Below are 21,859 nucleotides of genomic sequence, written 5' to 3' on the forward strand. Positions count from 1 at the left end.
TACTTGGACCACTATTTTTAGTAGGTTAGTATACTGACCAATTTAGCTGTTTTTTAACACTCTGCAGTGATGCCCTGAAAGGGAATGGGGATGACACAGGATAATTGGGTACTAAACAAATTGCAAATGTCATTGCAATGACATAACGGCTATACAATGCAAATTCAACAGCAGGTATGGTTTTTCCAAGTCAGGTTTAAATAGCCCTAGCATGGTATCAGAACTGCTGTATTATGACTCTGACAGTAGAAACATCCTGCACCACAGTGTCTGCATGAGCACGGAAAACCAACAAACTCTGTCCTGCCATCACATCTGACTGAAGTTGTTTTGACACTTCTTGGATGAGTTTTTAATTTACAGCTGCCCAAGCACACCATGAAATAGAACAGAATCGCATTAAAAATGAATGTGCTAAAAAGCTGATAGGCAGGGAACAGCATACATGACTGTTCACAAATAATGTCCTTAAAGCACAGAAAGACAAACAAGACAGAACTTCAGCCTCCTTCTCTCCATGTTAAACAACCCCACTGCCTCAGCCATGCCTCATAGCACTTGTGTTATATACTCTTCATCAGCCTTTCTGCCCTTCTTCAGATGCATTTGACTATCTCAACATCCTTCGTAAACTGGGAAGTTGACTATAAGTAGCTTTAAATGAGAGAATATTTTGAATGTGTGAAGATTTCATATTCTTTTAATTTAAATATCATAACCAAATTCAATAAATTCTTTATGTTTCAGTAATTACAATAATACAAAATTCACTTTTGCCCAGAGAAACTGCTGATCAATAGCCCTGTTAAATGTTTTCCCTCTATTATGTGCAGCTTTCTAAACCTACAAAACATTACAAGCAAGCTGGCTGAATCTAAACATCCTGATATCACATGCTCTCATTGTAGCAAAAGAATAATGCATTAGGAATGTAAACTAATTTATATTAAATGGCTATTATTTTTAAAGTATTTAAAAGAATATTTGGAAAGGTATGTAAAACACTAATTTGTTCTTCCTATAGATAGTAACAGTATGAAAGCCAGCTTTTAGTTGGAGCCATCCAGCTAAATATTTCACAAATATTAGTTAGAAACATAGATCTTTTGCAGTGTTAATTTATGAGAATTGCATTATTTTTAAAATTTTCAATACAAAATAATCCTTACATATAATTTCATAATTCCAAAGGATGTGGAAATGGCAAAACAAAACTGATATTCAGAGCTACAAAAAGTGAATTTATTTAAGGTATTATGGAAATGCTGCTGCAACTAGAATGCCTAAATATTTGAAAATGAGACTTTATTCACTTAGACTTAGATTTAGAGTTTAGTCTAGTCTAAACAGACCTAGAGAGTTACCTTTTATTTTCCAGCTGTAATCATACAGAGACAGAGCACGCTCTTTTCACAAGAAGACAAAAGTGAGAATAGTGGTAAGTTGATACAAATGCTTTTAGAAATTTCATATCATTAGATATAGCATTCAAACATTTCAATTAATAAATTTTCTACCACATGACTTATGTATTGGAAAATTTTGCCCCCTGGGGCCAAACCTACCATGACTTAATGACAGTTGACTTGATAACCACTTTTGAAGGACTTTCAGTAATCAAAACAAGGGTTCCAGCATGAACCCTTGTCAAATCACTGATGTTGTGAAGGTAATCTTTGAGAAGATAGCCCAACATTTTCTGTAATCTGGGGTGTCAGATTTTAGATCTGTTAGAATGGGTCCAGAGAAGGGCCACAAAATTTATCAAAGGGCTGGAACATCTTTTCTCTGAAGAAAGCTTGAGGGAATCGTGATTGTTCTTCCTGTAGAAGAAAGGGCTCTTAGTGCAGCATTCTAGTACTAAAAGTAGAGTTGCTTGGCAAGATAGAAAGAGACTTTTTACAGGGTGAAAAGTGAAAAGACAAGGTTCAACAGTTTAAAATTGAAAGAGGTTACGTTCTGTTTGGGCATGAGGAATAAATTATTTATGAGGATGATAGACACTAGAACAAGCTGTCTAGGGAAGTCATGACTTTTAGTCTCTTTTCAGGTCCCCTAGTACTTGCAGTGGAAGTCATGACTTTTAGTCTCATTTCACGTCTCCTAGTACTTGCAGTGGAAAATTTCATGGCCTCTTTCTTCCATGAAAGAGGCCATGAAATTTTCCACCTTCCTTTTTTATCCTCTTCTGCTCTAAAGTGTTCCTCAATCAGTGGTGACTCCCTGTATGCAAGAACTGAAGCATAAATTCAGTCAAATATTGCAACAAAAAAAAAAAAAAGGTTGCACCAGTCAACTAATTTGTACATTTATAATATCAACAATTTTCACTACAAATGTGACAATGTAATTTACAGTATTGTAAAACAGTGACGTGAATTTTTCATTCCTTGCAGCACACATTTCATAGTTATGTGTGTTTACATTATGCAACCACATGGGTATCAGGAGCAGGATAATTACATTAGCACAATGTCTACCTGGGCTAAAATACTCCATTGCCCAGAGCTGATTAGCTGAGTCATAGAATTATAGAATCATAGAATATCTTGAGTTGGGAAGGACCCACAAGGATCATCAAGTTTTAGCTCTACAGAGGATGTCCCCAAGAACCATAACACATCTCTGAGACCATTGTCCAAATGATTCTTGAACTCTGGCATGCATGATGCTGCACTAATGTTTCTGGTGTCTCAGCCATCTCTGAGTACCTGAAGATGGGTTCTCTGTCTCTGCAGAGCAGTGCATCACGGCATGCGGGCATATCTGAAGTGCTAGCCAGCAACAAGGAGTCAGGACTGATCGCAGAGGCAGCTTGAACCGCTATGGAGACGAACTCTGCAGAAAAACTACTAGGGACCTGAATTCCTTCCGGCTCTACAGGCTGCTACTTGTTTCACCAAGCTGCTGTGATGGATACTTAATAACATCTAATGCCACTCTTCACCTGGCACCTGTTAAAGATTGACTCTTAGTTTCTCTTGGATGTCCCTCTGATTTTTTTTTTAGAGGTTTGACTAGAAATAAGGAAACCCTTATCTGAGACATCTGCCAAATTAATTCGTAGTCTAAATCTATTTTTCAAAATTTTTTCGAGTTTGTATGCCAAAAGTCTATCAGATTTATTATTTCACTCCTTGGGGAAGCACTTACTGAGTTTTAAGAGGTGTTCAAATTCCTAAGAGTTTGCATTTCCCCTCCATGCCCCAGTTTTAGCAAGTGTCTTCCATACCTCTGGATTATAAGGCACTTTTGTTCCCACAGGAAATTGGATTTCTCAAATCTCTCATCAAGGTTGAAAAACCACTTATGCTTTGCCACTCACGTAAGAAAAGTACACTTACAAGCAAGGCATGCCTGTCACTGCTGCACTTGGTACACAAGCTACAATCAGACTGCTGATGCTTATGGCTTAATGAAAGCCTGAGGCAGCTGACAGTCAGAAGACAAAACTGGTGTTTTTTCTCAAAGCTGATTATAACTGAATATAAAAATACAGTTTTTGAATGAAATTGTAGAGGCAAGATAAGTCTTATTACATTATTCAGAAGATTACTTTTCCTGTTAAATAATTTCAAGGATTTTCTTTACAATTCACACAAAAAAAAAATCAAACAAACTTCTTAAAGATGCTATTTTCTGTTATTTAACTAATAACAGAATATTCTAAGTTGGATGGGACCGACCAGGATCATCAGGTCCAACTCAGAAGTGAATGGCCCATACAGGGATCAAATCCAGGATCTTGGTGTTATTAGCATCATACCTATTAACATCATACCAACTGAGCTAATCTCATTTTCCCATAATTGAGAGCATAATATGAAGTAAGAGTCCATTTGGATTTTCCTGAGGAAAAAAAACAAGGTAATGAGAGTAAAGTTGCATTCAGAGCAAATACAACTGATCCAGTTTCTTATAAGTTTGCAAGTATGCTAGATGCCTATGACCTTGCTTTGGCTTTCAAGGTCTCCATGGAAGTACTGAGGTATAGACTGAGGTATATACTAAGGTATATAGGTCATTTGTTTTCTTAGAAAGTGGTGTGGGCCCTAAAGCTGCCTTAGCAAGGAAGAACATAGACAAGGTTACTCAGATCTTTCTCACTTGCTGGACTGTCACATTTCCTATTACTTCAGGTTTATATACTACAAAATTTTCTGGTTATTTAATCCCTGAAATAAAGGCTTGTTCCTTTTTGTGTGGAGAAGGCATCCACATATAGACAGAATAGCTTCATGGGCAGACTCTTCAGCTGTAGCGTAGCAGACTTGGTAAATTTTATTTCCTCCTCTTGCTACGGCTGAAAGCTCTCATGATCGATGTTCCTTGAAGGAGTTTGGGTTTAGATGTCAATAATGCCACGTATGAGGAGTTTGATATCAAAAAAGTCTTGGTGTCAAATGCACGGACTGTGCAAAACTCAGCATACCAATAGGATAATGTAGGTTATTTTTTCAAGAAATTTAAGTCTTAACCCCTTCAAAGAGGGATCTCAATTAGTTTTCCTGTGCTAAATTCTTTCTCAAAAATTAACACATACAACTGTCTTTGGTCTTTGTGGTACCTGTACAGGAACGTATCTTCTACCCAGAGAACTCTGGGTACAGTCTCCAAAATCAGGTAATGAATTCTATCAGGATTTACCTGAGGGTAGACAAAAAATATATTAGGAAACAAAAATGGACTCATCTAGGGAAATTCAATATCCCAAATATAACACTGTTGGCTCTTAAGGTGTGAAAACTCAGGCACCAGACTTGGATGGGACTGGGTAATGGCTGTAGCAATACTGCTAGCCTTCTCTAGCAATCCTGATTGCCTTCTCTAGGTACTCACACAGATCTGAAGAAAGACTTTTGAATCTCTCCAGCTTGAATTAATTCTGTAAGAATTCTTTCTTTCTAACTTTTGTGAGGATAGTTTCAATATGCAGGTCCATCATTTATTTCATTACAGTGGAAAGGAGACTGACCTTATAAGAAAAAGCACCTGCAGAAGACATCTGCAGTAAGCGTGACCTTGCAGGCATGGATGTCTGAGAGCCCCAGAAATGTTTTTGCAGTGAAGTCCATGTGAGTTGTCCTCATTAAGATTCTAGAAAAGAACACATACAGTAACCTGGAAGGGGGAAAAAGAAAGGCTGAAGGTAGCCTCATGAGTGTAACGATGCACTCTGTGTTGCAGAGCAGGGGGTTTATATACAAACTAGTGGGTCTAAGTTTGTGTACAGCTAGTTTACGCAGAGAACAGTCCTAAAAACTATGAGCATTTTTCTCCTGATGTTTCCTCCTTACATCCAGATTACAAGAAGGATAGGGAGGTGTAGAAACATTTCTCTTGTCTGAAACAGCTTCTTTTCAGCTGTTTGATTACCATTTACAAACCATGATTTATCATGCATTGCACATTCTTCAAGATGGTGTATGTATGTTAAGTCGGTACTGGATTATGAGACAAAATAGGTTAAATATCTCTGTTTCCTTTACCTTCATATGTTTCTGTTGTTGCCTGGGCATTTATAGTTTGTTTTTCAAAGCTCAATACACAAATAATAGGGATATGAAAGAGAAAAGCATGAGAGGGAAAGAGCGATTTTTTGCTTAGCTGTTTAGATTTATTTTTGGAAATGACATTATGATTCCTCCTACATAAAAAATTAGATTCAGAGTTCAAATATTATTAAGAGGAGACTTAAAATTCATCACTTTACAGTTGTTTAATCCATTTCCTCTTAGCTTGTCCACTTGGCAACAAAAATTAAAGGACAACCATATAATGAAAAAAAAAATTGCAGCTCATCTGAGCCAGTCTTTGCGTAACACATTTTGAGATTCTGACTGGATGTGGGCGAAATGCTGTCTCAAGCCATAAAACTGAAGGAAGTCTATTATAGCCTTGAGACCTCATCCTGTGCTCTGCACAATGCATGAATACTTCAAAGGCTAGTGAAAACAACAAAAAAAGTGATACTTAGCCAATGAGAATGGATACACCATCTAGCTAGAAAACAAAATATTTTTTGCATACAAGGTTTTGAGTACTGATGGTTAACCTATTAACTCCCGAAACTGAGGGATTCGCCTTACTAATGTTGCGTGGCTTAGATGGAGTATTGATTCTTATTTTTACTTGTATTGCCTGTTTCTGGCACTTAATGACCAGATAAGGGCAAATTTGCTCATTTAATTTCAACTTCCCTATGACAATGTCAGTATAAGAAGGAACCTTTATCTGTAAGAGAAGCAGTGACCTAGACCAAAGTGTATTTAAACAGAAAAAAGGCATTTACTGAAATAGTTTCTTTCTCTAACAGACCTTTTAAATGTTGCAGTTGGACTAAATCTAAATTTGTTTCATTTGCTAAAATGATTTTCTCTTAGTGTTAAATTCCTCTTTAAGAACAAACTAAAATGAAACTTCAATTTGTCAGATATTTGTATAAATGAGCTTATTTGAGAAACACCAACCTTTTTTACATCTTATGTTCTGCTGAAAGCTCTTTTCTCTTTGTGTTTTTTCATAGTTTTCTCAGTACTTTCTGTGCAGCTTGTAGGAATGGTGAACTCCTTTACAGCACTTGAGTATGCACAGAGGAAGGAAAGACCTGCTTTGGCCTGTTACAGACAGGCTTACTCATATCTGGGCCCATACTCTGTAGCACAATGCATCAGAAGTTTCCTCCTTACAACCATATGGCTGAATAGAAGATGTTCTCAATAACAGAAAGGTTCTCCTCACTCTTCTTTTTACAGGTGTTAATCTTGCTAGACAAAATAGCTTTGGCATAGAAGGACGGGTATAATAGCTAATAAAGCCTTTTTCCTGGGTAGCTTCTTCAAAAGAGCAAAGTGGCCTTCTTTGGACATGTCACCTGCCATCCATAAATGTATTGGCTGATGTAATTGAGCAATATTTAGTTTTCAAGTTCACAGGCAGATGGATATATTCCTTGCATGTTTGGATTTTGGACTCTCCGTACTTAGAGTCCAAAACACCAAAACACCAGTGTTTAATGCTGGTAATTTCTAGATTGTAATAATTTTCAATGCAACTATGTAATGGTATGTATGATGGTTAATAATAGTGGTAAATACTAATAGCTTTAGTTCTGACCCCATAAACAAGATGAAAGGACACAGATGTACCTTTTTTGCCTCTTCTCTACTAGTAAATTAAAAGAACATGCAGAGCCATGTGGAATCAGCTCCTTCAGAAAAGCAATGGAACAGGGTTGTTTGCTTGGTCGCTCTGTACACACAATGACTTGGCAAAGCTAACTGTATAACTTTATTGCCTTCACAAATAGACTGCAGCTCTAATACTAGTCCATGACTGGGACAGTACAATAATACCACTTTGATGGTCCGTCTTGGTTTGAAAAGACATGTGCCTGCTAAAGAAGGCAGGATCCTTCCTTGAAATGGAAAATGTAAAACCCTTCCCTCTGAATTATTATCATTTTTAAATTAAGGAGCTCTTAGGCAAAGATATGGGTGGAGTAACAGTTCCTTACTAGGAAAATTAAAAATACAAATGTAATAAAAAAACTCCAAAAAACAAAACAAAACAAAAAAAAAAAAAAAAAGAAAGAAAACAAACTACTGACAGAGTACGCATACGATCAGGCACCCTGTTGGTCAGGGTGTGGCTAGTAGTTTTGTTTAAATAGTGGTTGTAGTCTTTTTTGGGGGGATAGATGTGGTTTTTTTGAAGCAGTGATTTTGTAGAGGGGTGTAGTTCTCTTTTGAAGGGCTTGTGGTGGTGTAGAAGGGTCTGGTTTTCTTCTGTGAATCTAGTGGAGAAGACAGCTGCTCTTCTGGGAATCTAGTGGGAAAAAACTGTTCTAAATCTTACATTATGTCCAGGTAGGAATGCTAGGCTCCTCCCCTGGGTGGAGTATCTCACAGAGGGAGGACGCAATTTTATCAGTCATGTAGTGAGACTCAATGGCCTATTAACAGAAGATATTTCTTGGATATATCTCTTCCACAAACAAATGATTGTTTGTGGAAGACATAAAGAAAACTGCCTAATGAACAGAAGATAATTGCCCCACTTCTAACAGATGTCAGATACACACCCCAGCTAAATCTTTCAACCAAAGACATGGTCCAATATATAGAGAACTATTTATCCAAAATGGGTAATATCACGAATGTTCCTGGGAACAAAAGATGTAAGACTGAAAATTCAGAGATATACTTTGTTCTAAGATTTCAACTCTGATCATCACTGAAACCAAAACATTTCTCCAGTTTCACATTTGGATCAGAAGGAGATAATGTGCACTCTTAAATGTAATCTGCATCATACACTGCACAGGGCAAGATATCAGATACTTTGATTGCCTAAGGAGTGCATACAGAGGTAAATACTATTTGGACAATGATAAATTGCAGTCATACAACAAATCGTTCTCTAGTAGATATAATCGTTCAGCTAGTAGATATAGCTGTGCTTTAGTTTCACCAACTGTACATAAACTCCTGAACTACTAGTCAGGTCAGGTCCCTTCCATTCTGAATTTTTTAACTCTAGAGGTCATGCAAGACCTCCCAATATTTCTAACATAAGAATTGCTAATAAGATATTGGCCTATCTTTTCAATATTGGAACAACTGTTGCATTGACAAGTATACCAGACCACATGTTGCCCTCGACAATGTCCCTTTTAGGACTTCTGAAGAAAGCTTTTAAAATTACATTGTCTGAGAGTGGAGTCTGTCAAATATGTGGCAATCTCTGGCAAAATACAACATTTTGGGAAAAAAAGCACCATAATCTGACAAAAACAGACACTCCTTGTAGGTATTAAGTGTCTGAAGAATTTATGATAAGGCTAACATGCTTTGTCACTTATTTGGCTTCACTTCTCTGGGCCTGTGGCTTTAAACAATCCTGTTTGTGTCTAAATAAATGCTCTTTTAATTTGTCATAATTGGAAGTATTTTGTTTTTCAGTTATAAATAATTAACATACCTTTTATGATTTTTTTACTCTGTTTTACCTTACAGGGCATAGTTCCCCTTCTCCGCCGTATGTGCAACCTCCAATAGCGATAATAACAGTTACGAAGTGTGTCCGCAGGGAAGAAAATTTCCCAAAGAATTTAAAATGTAAATCTATGCACCATTCTTGCCAACATGCATGCTTCTGTAAGTGAAACTAATATTCACTACTTGCCAACATAATAATCCAAAACCTGTAAATTTCAAACATGAAAGTTAAGAGAGTTCCCAATTTTAGCTCTGTATAACAACATACGTGGTGTTACCTCCAGTAACAGAAGTAACCATCTGACTTTTGAAGTGTAACTTTTATGTTGAAATGAAGAAGAGTGTTATATTTAATACTGAATCCTTCTGCTAGTATAACTTATTCTACTCTTAAGAGCTCCATGAAAAGGATGGTGATCCATCCTTGTTTGGATAAGGACAAAATGAATAACCACATACTTAATATATTTAGATTAGCAGCTATAACAGTTAGGATCATAGTTACCTTTGATCTCAGATTGGCTTTCTACAGCTTAATTCCACTTAATGCAATGGATTACTCTTGCTTTACAGAGCCAGGAATAAAATTTGATCTATAATAAATGATTACCATTCTCTAAAAAGGAAGATGGTAATTAGTGGTTTTTAACTTGAAATTTGAGCAAATGCTGTAATGAAAAGTACAATATTGTGTCTATGTTTGTATATATACATATGAATATACTTTAAGAAAATTATGCTGTAATATTGAAGAGTAAGGTGATAAAAGAGAAGTACATCAAATTTTTAATCTAGGTAGTGCTTGTGAAAAGTGTTTATTGATCCCTTTTCAGATTCTTTTCTAAGTTCAGGGATGGAATACTTCAAGCATAAATAAAAAATTTATAAATATTCCTGAGTCCTTCCTCACAGGGTAGGAACCTTCCTTCTAGGTCCCTAAAATATATACCTGACCCATTCTGTAGTGGAGCATGCAATAACAATGCCCTTACCAAATATGATACACACAGTGATGAAACTAAACAATTATTGTTATGAACTTTTTTTTTTTTTGTTAGGGAATAAATAGATCTGCATCCTAAAATGTCATCAAATGTGTTTCATAGGCAACATCTTCTCAAAGTGAAGTCAGTACTTGTGACTCAGAGCAGAATCAGACCCTTATTTCATTGGCTAGATCCTGTTCCCATTACTATTTTAAAAGGCTGAATCCCCAACACCTAATGAATGATTTAATGGATACATAGCCCAGTTTCTGGTGCCCTTGTTATATCTGTAAAGACTTTTTTTCTCAGTTTACTTCTCCTTCATGATTTCCAAAAAATCTAAGCAGTAAATCATTAATATTAATATTTTATTTATTTAAGTAAATCAGCAAGGCTGGCATCTCATCCAAAATTGATACTTTGACCACGACTATAATATAAATTGACCTGAGAAATTAAATATATCAGGATGTTAATACTAGAGAACATAGAATGAGGGTTTCTTTAGATCTCCTTCATCTTCTCCTTAGGAGTCCTTTCTGACAGAATATTTTTTATGGATTTTGTAGTCATAGTAGTCTTTTGAGGAAGGCTTATGATTTAAAAAACTACTTGCAATTTTTATTTACAATCACTTGAATAAACATGTGTAGACACATCAACTATTTGTAGCTTGTTAAAACATTTAGCCTCGAAACACAAAGTAGTGTTTATCTCACATTTGAAGGATCCCAAAAGATTATACAACACTAATGGCCACACTCCTTACACTAACAAAACTGTGACATAACTTAAAACATTGTGTGCCACTGTACATGATGTAACCCATGTTAACAAAATCATTGATAAATTGTGACCCTCTTTTTCTAGGGGGGGGTTGGAGAGGTCCTATTTTATAACAAAAGGAATAAATAAGTAAATATGAATGGCTGATGTCTTTCAAATTAACTTCTTGAAGCTAGTACGAAATATATCCACGAGACCAGTTGTGTACTCTGAACCCTAACAATTTGCTTTGCCATTTGCTAGAACTGTGCCTGCATGGCTCCTCATCAGTGTCATCAGTTACTGTGCACAAGAGCACATTAGATTACTGTGATGCCAATTCCCATTACAGTTTCATGCTTATTGTATGTACAGTTGTGCGTTTACTGAGAGGGCTCAGTTTCTGCGTACAGCTACGTTGGCATAAATATACTCATGCAAATAATTGTAACACAGGCAAGGCCTATATGTTCTGAACTTCACCAGTGTTCTGAACTTCACTATCATCTACTTAATACATACTCCACGGATTTGACAAAATCTGAATAGAATTTAAAATGTATTTTGACTTTAGAATAGCAGTCTGTATGTTAAAAAAACATTCCAAAAGGTATATCCCATACAAAGACAAATTGCACTGGGAAGAATTATTACACAAGGGATGCTGTTGTACATCATGAGTACTGTTGCACCTAATTTTGGCCAGTTTTTTATCCAAATAGACTTAATAAAATCACTGCATTTTGTTTCAGTCATATCCCATAGTTAAAGCTTGAGCAACAGGAAAAAATAACAATATCAGCCTCATTTTGTACTTATCTAATCAACTGTGGCTTATTCACTAAACAATGACACATGGAAACAAACTGCAACTTATTTTTTAAATTTTATTCTGGATTTAATAAAGGCTCGTGTAACACACAAAGTTGGTGGGATAGTTATAGAGCATTCAATGTCCTAACTATAGCAGAGCCTCTGTGCTTGATTAAAAAAGCAATATGCTTATGAGCATATGCCAGACTGAACAGTGGAACCTGTGAAAAAAATCTTGAAAATTACTTTTCTTAGTTAAAAAGTGGAAAAACTATTGTTAAAAAGGTGTATATTTTAGTATTCAGCAAAGGAAAAGGCAGCTAATAATTTGGAGCCTTTCAATCCACCAGCTGTAATAAGAGCAAGCAAGAGAAATACTGTTTAGTGATTCAACATTTTTTCAGAATTTAATTTTCCAAATAAAATTTAAAAAAACCCAAAAACAACTGAAGAATGCAATGTACAAAGACTTGTGTTTCTTAAAGCTAACATGTAAAGTGTTCTGCTAAAGAAAGTGCTGGTACTGGGATTGCATTTATTGATACTATTGAAAATAGATGGGGCAGTATTCCATTTTAGCTTCATAACATTAAGTTTCTTTAAAACTTTTGTGTGAGCAAAAAAAAAAAAAAAAGACCACCAAACATCCAAAGAAGCCCATCAACCAAACAACACCACCACCCCCCAGTCACAAACTACTAGAACTTATGGTGACACTTAAGGTTAACTTCTGTTTAGAAAAAGAACCAAACCAGGCCAGAAGACAAGCAGATAAAAAGCTCAGGGAGGCTCGGCAGAGCCAGAGGAGCAGCCAACATGCCTAGTCAAGCTGCTTGAGAGCATTGACAAAATCATCTTATGTAAAGGAATAGGGGAAACCGTGACCCTGATAATATTAGTAGAGGCAATGTTTACACATAGCAAAATAATTCCACATTTAGCTGAACTTATGTTTTTGGGTATTTTGTGATCACTGCAAAATGTCTCTGCATTATGTCCTTCATTCTTAGACATATACATGTGAAACATACAGCATCTTCCTTACTTTTAGTTAACACAATAACCAGTTGCTGCATCAGGGAAAAGTCATCCCTTCATTAACTCTAAGACTTTATAAATCATTTTGTCTAACTTCATCATGTGTTGTTTGTTGGTCTTGGCATTTTATTGTTTTTTAATATTTCCAAACATTTCCCATTTTCCTCCGTTCCAGGCCAGGCTCATCTTGCTACATCAGAAGGGGTACGGTCAGCGGCTGGGCTGGCAGCAAGCGAGGCCAGGCCAGGCCCGGCCACAAGCGGCACGGCACCACCGGAGAGAGGCAGGGGCCAGCTTGCCGCCGCCTTCACTTCGCAGGCGAACCGGAGAGCAAAACCGGACCAGTTCGGCTCCTCGGGGTCATCCCGGCAAGGCGTGCGCTCCGGCAGCCGAAGGGAGACAAACTTCGCGGGAAGGGCCGCGACGCTACAGACCAGCAGGGACGGGACCAGGCACCCCCGAGCGTGCCCCGCTATCCCCTGGATACCCCCGCCCACCGTCGCAGCGGGCGGCCGCCCAGCCCGCCCCGGTGAGACCCGCGGGCGGGGGTGCAGGATTAGGTTTCAGGCCGCCGGGGCGTGCCCGAGCGCTCTGCCCCCGCGGCGCGGCTCGCTCCGCGCCGCTACTCGGGGGCGGGAAGGGCGGAAAGCCGGGCCGGGCGGCGGGGCTCGCCGAGCCGCTGGGGTAAGCAGGGTGCTGGGCCGGGCTGCGGGCAGCGGGGCGAGTCCTCCCGAGTCGTCCTGCCGGGATGCGGGCCGGGAAGGGCGGGGAGTGTCCGCCGCGTCGCTGGAGTTTGAGCGACCTTTTAAAACGCGTTTGTCTCTCGAAGTTTTATTTATTATTGTTAATTTGATCCGAAGGGTTTTGCTGGGGGGGGGGGGGGGTGGCTGGAGGAGGAGAGAGGCCGTGGAGCCGCGGGCCGGGGGGCTGAGCCTGTTGCTGTGTCCCGGCACATCCCCTCTTCCTCCCCCTCGGCCGACCGCGGGCGGCGGGAGCGGCTGTGGGGGCCGGGCCGGGGCTCCGGCCTGCGGCGGGCAGGCGCTTCGGAGGCTTGGGCGGCCTGGCGGGGCGTCGTCCTCACGTAAACAAAAGCCGAACCTCCCCTGACATCTGCAGGAAGCCCTGCTGCCCGTTCACGCATTCCTTTTTTATCCCCCGCGGGCATTTCATGACGGGAGGAGGTCTCATCTGCCCCCGCTAGCCCCGACCTTGCTAGCGGCCGCCGCCCTCGGCCGGCACTCGTGGGCGGCGGCGTTGACTCTCGCTCGGGGCCAGAGCCGGACCGGAGGCCCCGGCGACACTGGCGGTGTCCTCGGGCTCCAGGCAGGGCGGTGGCCGCGGCTCATCGGGACCGGTACCTGTTGCCGTGCTGATGTCGGCGCTGCCCGCAGGTCCGACCCCGCTGGCAGCTCCCCGGTAACGGCTTTGGCTGGGTGGAAACGGAGGGCGAGGGGCCGCCCGCAGATGTCTCCTTGATGAGTCTGGGTGCGCAAAGGAGAGGGATGGTTCGCTTCTCGTCTCTCCCCTTGCTGCCAGCACCTCCCTGTGTTACTGGAAAGAGTATTAGGAGGAAAGAAAAAAAAAGAGAAAAGCCGACCTTTTGAACTCCGTGTACAGCATTTAAGAGATTTGATTTGCCGTTTAGCTGAAAAACGTTGCTTATAGTTTTTTTACTTGTCTTTTGCTTTTATAAATACTGCATCGTCCAGCTATATTTTTGTGTTCTAACACGTATAGAAGATTTTTATTTTTTTTTTACTATAAACTGTTGGATAGGAAACGTCCTTACTGGCTTTGGTCCCTGAAAGGGCGTCGGGAGTCTGTCGCAGCAGGAGAGCAGAGATTTACTGAGATAAAGAGGACGGGTCTGAATCCTGCAGTTGCGGAAGTTCTGTTGTGTGATGGCCTGTGGTTTCCATATCACTTCTGCGTTTCCCAAGGAAACAGCATCTCCTTGGTAGGGAAGAATCTAAACTGGAAAAGGGGAAAGTGGTAAAATACTTTTTTGGGAGTGTTACTTGATGCTCCTGTGGAAATTGAAAGTAATTGTAACACTAAAAGAAAATAATGTTGGTAGAAAATAAGGACGTGCCCACCTTAACAAGCAGCATTTTTATACAGAGAACATAATTTTAAAAAAATCAAATTTTAGTTGCATATTTTTATGTCTCCTATCTTGTTAACAGTAACATGAATGTAACATTTACTGATTATCTGTGGTTTTCTTAGTGCTTTGAAGAAGCTTGTCGCTAGAAACTGGATACATTCTCCCCTCTTCGTGTGGAAGTGCAGTAGGAAAGTTAGATCACTATCAGCACTAGGGAAAGAGAACTGCACTATCTAGATACTAATAGATCTTTTTATTCCTCCTGGCCCTGGTGGGGCCCTGGTCTGTGAACCTGTGAATTCTTCTGGCAAGAATGCTGTATATCTTCTCAGTCATGCAGATAGCTGTAGATGGTTTTGTTTTAACCAGCACTTTATTCAGTATATTGAGAACCATTTTAAAGACCTTTTTAATCTCTGCTCCATGTTTCACGCACACAAAAAAAAAATTGAAATTTTACGAAGTGCATCCAGTACATTTTATAATTTGCTTTATATTTGAGCATCCTGGTGAAGCAGGTTTGGCTAATATAATGCCATGCTGGCAGGATACTATATTATCATTGATAAGGACAGTCTTGTTTCACTGCTGGTGTTCCTGACAAGTCTATACAAAAATGTGCTATTTTTGCCTTGGCAATAATAACATTTATTTTGGAGGCTTTTCAGACCCTATCCTTACATCTGAGACCCCTTGCACAGTGGTCTTGTTACACAGTGTTATGATTTTCTGTATAAGTCACTTGTTATTGTCACAAAACACAAAGAGAAATGTTTATTTTCAGTTTGTAGGGAAAATGATGACTCTTTGTTGATGCTTACTGGCAGCTGTTTGGAGAGGCTTTGCATTTATTCATTTGTGTATGCTGTTGTTACCTCTATGAAGAATCCAATATACATTGAGGTGCAACTGCTGTAAAATCTGTGCTTCATCAGGTTTAATTTAATATAATGAATATGATTATCATTTGCCTATGCTTGAAAACATAAAGAGCCAAAATTAACCATACTTGTGTTTCATCAGTTCTGTATATGCAGTGTCCCGTATATTCTGTATATGCTAAAAAGTTGCTTTTCAGTTCCTTAAGCTAATGTGGAAGGGTGCCAATTGATTCTAATTTAAGAATTTACTGAAAAAATACTTTTTTTGTAAAAGATGATATTTTTGTTTCATTAACAAAAACCCCCAAACAAACCCCACCAGAAATGCTTACCTTACCTCTTATGTTGTTGTTGTTTTTGGAATGCTCTTTGCAAATCAATTTTGAATACACTATATCACACACATTTATTGGTAGGTTCAAACTGTTATGGATAGTTTAGTCCCATTTCCCAGTTGCAATTAGTAGCATGTCAGTTACCGTGGATATTATATCTTATGCTGATGTAGGGATTCTTACAGTGTTACAGAAAATTGTTAATTATACACAGTGAACAGATTGCCAGTTCATGGAAAAGCATTTTAAGTTTCCTTAATACATTAGAGTGATGCATACAAAAGGTTAAAAGTAATTGAATGGTCAAAATTCTGTTTTCTGATTCAAAGTACATGATGCTGTTCAGCACTATCACAGAACTTTTCTTCAACATACAGAGCCATACATAAGTCTATATGTATTTTTGATGCATTCATCATTTTGCTAAATTTAAAGAGGCTAATAGTGTCTTTTCAATGTGCTTAGAATCTTAATATAGGCTGTGCAATACTGCCTTTTTATTTCTGCTTTGAATGTTTCAGAACAATTTTCATTAGCATAGCTATCAAGTGTGGATGTCAGGCATCTCTTGTTTGCTTGTTACATTCCAGGTAGTTGATGGAAATCTGCTTTGTTCCTTGTGGAACAGTGCATGTTAATTTTGCTTTTTCTTTTTGTTATCTTTTTCCCTGTTGGTCATTGCTGTCTTGAATTTATTTGCACACACTCTGTGTGCTTAAAAAAGTGCTGTATGCATCAGCAAAATTGCATTTGTGACAGTGGAAAAGTAGCTAGAAAAAAATACATTAAAAAAGCATGAGAAGTTTCAATTTACTGTGAATAGTTTCCACTGCCTTAATCTTCACAAGACTACTTGGTTTCCGGGGATCCGTCTTAGTTCTCCTCTTGGGGTTAGTAGCCAGCTTTGAGGAGGTATGTGGGAAAAATGGAAGAGCTCTTAGAATCTTCAGCAAAGCAGAAAGTTTAGCAGTAATGAGTATCTTCCATTTCCTGTGTGGTTTGGTTTCTGTTCCTGCACCACACGGTGCTAACAAGATATGCGTCTTTGAATGATAGCCAGAAAACTGGGGAGGAAGATGACATGGGGTAAAAATCAAAAAGGATATCTCTAGCCCAGACAAATGCAGGCCAAAGTGTTAGATGAGAAGTTCTGAAATACTCTCTTTAGCATGAGAGTATTAAAATAAAATGCATGTTGTGGTTACCTTGCTGCTTAATTGAAATAGATTTAAGTTTAATCTCATGCAACTCCAAGTCAGAGTGTGGGCCTAGAGATCACTCTTAAGATAGGTATTTCCTCTGTATACTCAAAGCACTTCAAGTAATGCAGGAGCTATGGGGCAAAGCCTCTTACTGTGTTTTCTATCTTTGGCATTGCATGTTTCTTAATCTATGAGCATTAGTTTCCAAGGTATTATCTAAAATGGCTTTGTGAAACAGTAGATGGAGTATCTATCAATGAAACAGAGTAGGTTTCCTCATAGAAACTAAGTGATCAGGTGTGAAAGAATGATCAATGGAAATGGGTCACCTTACTATTTTCATGAATCTTTTGTCTACTTAGCTAAATACCTTCTGCAATTGTAGTGGAAAGAAGGTGATCAAATAAATTTCAGATGTTGAAAAGAATTCTGCGACCTGTGCATTGTAGTGTTTCAGAAGTGAACAGGTAGAAACCAGAATTGCAATGTGCCAGCTGTTTTCTGGCAACCAGTGTTATCAAAGAAAGGTAGCATGAAGAGCGGCAAAACCCCCCAGTTTTGTTTGTTAGCGTTGGAAGAATCAAATTTCGGAAGTGCAAGCATGAAAGGGATCATCTTTAACTTTGGTTTATTCTTAGAGTGAATAGGATGTGTTTGTTACCTTACACCTATCTAAAATTCCTTGTGTTTTCTATTCTAATGTTCTAAAGCAGAAGGAAAACGAGAAGATTGAGGCTTGGATTTTTTTCCTTTTTTTTTTTTCTTTTTGGTTTGTTTGGCTGTTTGTTTTTTGTTTACATCACTGCTTTCAGCTACCCGTGTCTTTAGAACTTGAACATAGATTTAACTTACTATTTGCTTAACTGTCTTTCTTCAATTTGCCTCTGAAGTCTTGACTCAGACAGCCTGTGTTCTTATTACTGTGAAAAGATTAATGAACTTCAGCACTGAAATACAAAAATAGTTAAATCTACTTTGAGCTAAGCTGGTAAGCTCTTTGAGGTGTGAAGATTGTTGTATCCTGTATAGAAGGGCTGGTTTTGGCTTCAGGTTCCTGTGAAACAGACTGCCAGGAGATTGCAAAATTAGGAAATAAGAACGAAACTTCCCACTCTGCATCTAGAAATCTACAATGCCATTATAAAAATATTCACTATAGCAGAATTAGGCCTTTCAACAAGTGATCATGCATTCCACTCTACTTCTCACTAGCACCATGTTGCTAAAATACTTAGAAGCAAGCTGGTTTAAAGGCCAGTGTGTCCTGTAGTGGGTGGTGGTGTTTATGGATATGTCTCTGTAGTGTGTTTTGGAGAGATGTGTGGTTGCTTCTCCAGTACTTCACTATATTAATGTGCCACTAAGCTGGTGCTGACAGATCCCACTTGTTAGCATGGATGTGGCACAGCAGCAGAAGTCATGTGTCTATTTGCCATTTCAGAGTGCAGGCAGAGTGAACAGGGGTCATCTTAGCTTGCAACATGTAGAGGCAAATGCTGGTGTCCCTCAATGCATTGTGTCTGCCTCAGAGGAGGTGTCTGAGGGAAAACATTCTGATGACAGTTTTGGTCTACCTTGTGCTTATTGCTGATGTCAACAAAAGCATTAAGCTGATCAGCTGGGGAGGGATTCCACTACTAATATAAGCCCAAATAAAGAGAATAAACTGAGAGTTCACATTGGATTTGCTGATACTAGCAATGGCGCTAGAGAAGTATTCACTCCTCTCTAAAGCATGAGATAAATAGAAAGTAGGTAATGAGTGTCATAGCAGAGCTAAGGACTTCTTTTCATTGCAAATTGCGTGGCATAATCTCAGCCTATAGATATGTTTAGGATTTGTGTCTGCTTGTAGAATCCTCTGCTATAAGTTGTTAGAGTTCATATCTTCAGAATTGCATGAACATAGTGATGACCTTGGGTACTGTCACTTGTAAAATTTACATTTCTCAGCACAAGAAGCAAATTGAGTCATAAAATAAAGCAATATCCAGCTACTCCAAAAGATAGAGACATTTTACAGCTGCATCTCTTCTTGAGGTTTTTGCAGAGCTAAAGCAGAACAGTAACCCTATATTTTTCCTGAGTAGTTTCATCTGTTGAACATAAGATGTTATGTGCTTGTGCATATAGTGGAAATTACTGAAAAATACTCAATTTCTAATTTTTTGCTCAGTTCTCTGGTTCCATCCACTACACAGCCCCAAGGGTAGGTATTGAGAAAGAACTGGAACAGTGACACAGGAAAGAACTTCTCTGATTTGCATTGGTACTGAGGAAAACACCTACAAACATGACATAAATACTTCTGATTTTAAATAGTGGCTCTGAATAGAAGTGATAGTAGTTTTTAATCTAGAAAGAAAAGCTGTGGGTGATAAGGCTTTGGGGGTGTCAGCTTCCTTCATAACATTAAAATAATCTCATCTAGCCTTTCCCATGTAAAATAGACTTAGATTTGTCCTGTTTTTTAGATTGATAGGGTGAAAATACAAGATATTTGGGTTGTTTTTCAGATCTGGTAATCAAATGCTGTGATTTTCCTTGCCAAGTAAGAAAAAACATTTTAAAGGCTTATTTTTATTTAAAGGCATAATTTGGATCACGGAGTAACATTACTTTGACAAAGTCAGGTTTAAGGGGTTTGAATATTGTACATGGTCCTAAAAAGGATGATAATTGGTTCTGTATCAATGTATTGTCAAATTCAAATGCAATCTTCAGAAGGGTTATGGACTCCCCATTCTTTTAGTGTGCTGGACTGGGCTCTGAGTAACCAGGTCTAGTGGAAAGTGGAACTAGGAAGCTTCAGGCATATTGAAACTAGAGAAGTCATATTGATGGAACTTGAGAGCATTTAAAACCCATTTGGTTTGCTTTTTCTGCACAAACTGCAAGTAGTATAGGCTTAACAAAATGATCAGATTCTATAACTAATACCTTGTTAGGCTGTCTTATCTAGTGATCTGTCAACATCATTCCTTTTCCTCTTTTTATCTAATGTCTCAAGAAAGAATTACTTTTCTTGAGTGCCTAGAGATCACAGCTCTGCATGTTTTTAGGCTCTCCAGATTCAAATGGGGATGCTGTACTGAAGTTTTTTCCTACTATAAAGGAAACTATCTATGAAAGATAGTTCATACACCTGCAATGATATTTGAGCTCCTCACTTCTCAGCTATCCATCTCTATCAAAAATGTTCTGTCATTGCAAATTTCTGAGCAATTGCAGACTTACATTTTTAAAAAGCCCCAAACAACCCCAAAAAGCAACACAAAAGAATAAGCAAAGCAATTTCAGAATTTCTTCCTCCCAGTGTAGAATTTCCTTTCACACTGATAAAAACTCAGCTATCATCCACATCTGAGTCTCAGTTCCAATAGATATTAATAGTAGAGTATCCTGCAAACCTGTAGCCTTGTGGTTCATACGACTTTTCTTTCAAAGGTGACTGTAAAAAGTGTGCTGTGGCCCATGCACCTGATATTGTCAACATAGAGCGTGAAAACTGATCCTGCAGGAAATGTCTTTTGTGAATCACTGAAAAGGAAAGCAATGAAACTGTAAAATTTCAGTGGCAGCTATGATTTATAGTGTCTGATTAAAGCAGTGCAGGACATGTTGTGCAACAGTATGCAGACAGCTACTTTGATATGGAAATGCAACTAAAATACAAAGTATATTCCTAAAGCAATTTTCAGGAAGGTTTTGAACACAAAAGTGAGTCAGAATTTGACTTTGAGGTTATTTTAATTATCTGTGGAGATAGCAAAATAACAATCCACAAAAAAAATGTTTATTGCTTTCAAAAGTCAAGCTTTTTTCTTTCCCTTCAGAGCTTAGTATTTCTATAAATGTAACCTTTTTTCCTTTCTGTTATTTTTCAGGGAAATATTTACAGTCACTTTCCAGTGTTGAAATAGAAGCTGAGAAGCAGAAAACATGTTGGAGACAATTGGTAATTTTTTTTTCATTTGTATCACAGTATTTTTGTGGCCACATCGAGTGTGTGTGATAGATCTGGGATATGGGTGTATAATGCTGAGAGAGGTTTTGAAAAAAAAATAATTTACTGTGCTTAGAAATGCTGTTGTATTTGGGTTTTTGTATTGAAAACAAAAGTTGTACAATCATATGTTTAGTGTATTTGAATTTGACCCTGTTGTCTTGATTTCATTGTTTTAATCTTTTCTCAAATTAAAAATTTACTTGGGAAAGAAAGATGTTTTCTATTATGACTGTTTATGCCCCTATTTATTTACAGTGGACTGTAGCCACAGTTCCTGTAACTGAATTTCAATGAATGCTCTTTGATTTTTGTAACCCACTTCTTGATGGACAAAAGTACAATTTTCATTGGCTTCTGATTTATGCTTTGCCTCTGACTTCCAGCTTCATTGGACAGGCCGGGATTTTTGTTCAAAACAGAGCCATTCAAGTTCTCCGTAGTTTGAACAGTAGAGATGGTTATATTTAAAGCTGTACCTTGTGTAGCTGTTTCTAGACTGCTACTGACTAGGAATGATTGTTGCTATAGATACTCATCGGGCCCTCCAGGCCATGGAGCGCTTACAGACAAAACTTCGGGATCGAGGTGACATTGCAAATGAGGAGAAACTGAGCCTATTAAAATCAGTGCTGCAGAGTCCTCTTTTTAATCAAATTCTGAGCCTTCAGACTTCTGTTCAACAACTGAGAGATCAGGTAGGAAAAGCAGTCTTGCAAGTGCAAGG

The 21,859-nt window shown here is 38.4% G+C and overlaps 1 protein-coding gene across 15 annotated transcripts in view; it reads left to right on the forward strand.

The window, feature by feature from the left end:
* The first annotated feature begins 12,133 nt into the window (after positions 1 to 12,133).
* MPDZ (multiple PDZ domain crumbs cell polarity complex component) overlaps positions 12,134 to 21,859 on the forward strand; it is a 95,133-nt gene continuing 85,407 nt past the window's right edge. For 9 of the 15 annotated variants that reach the window (XM_030236687.2, XM_050986625.1, XM_030236689.2 and 6 more), the window contains exons 1-3: positions 13,205 to 13,285; positions 21,014 to 21,084; positions 21,664 to 21,830. In XM_030236687.2, coding sequence (XP_030092547.2) covers positions 21,069 to 21,084; positions 21,664 to 21,830 — 183 coding nt within the window. In that variant the 5' untranslated portion in view covers positions 13,205 to 13,285; positions 21,014 to 21,068. Of the gene's footprint in view, positions 13,131 to 13,204; positions 13,286 to 13,384; positions 13,416 to 14,072; positions 14,559 to 21,013; positions 21,085 to 21,647; positions 21,831 to 21,859 lie in introns of those variants that run through there. The other 6 variants (XM_018918375.3, XM_009093963.4, XM_050986631.1 and 3 more) reach the window with 4 other exon arrangements.

Source organism: Serinus canaria, chromosome Z (assembly GCF_022539315.1).
Source record: "Serinus canaria isolate serCan28SL12 chromosome Z, serCan2020, whole genome shotgun sequence".
Taxonomy (NCBI): Eukaryota; Metazoa; Chordata; class Aves; order Passeriformes; family Fringillidae; genus Serinus; species Serinus canaria.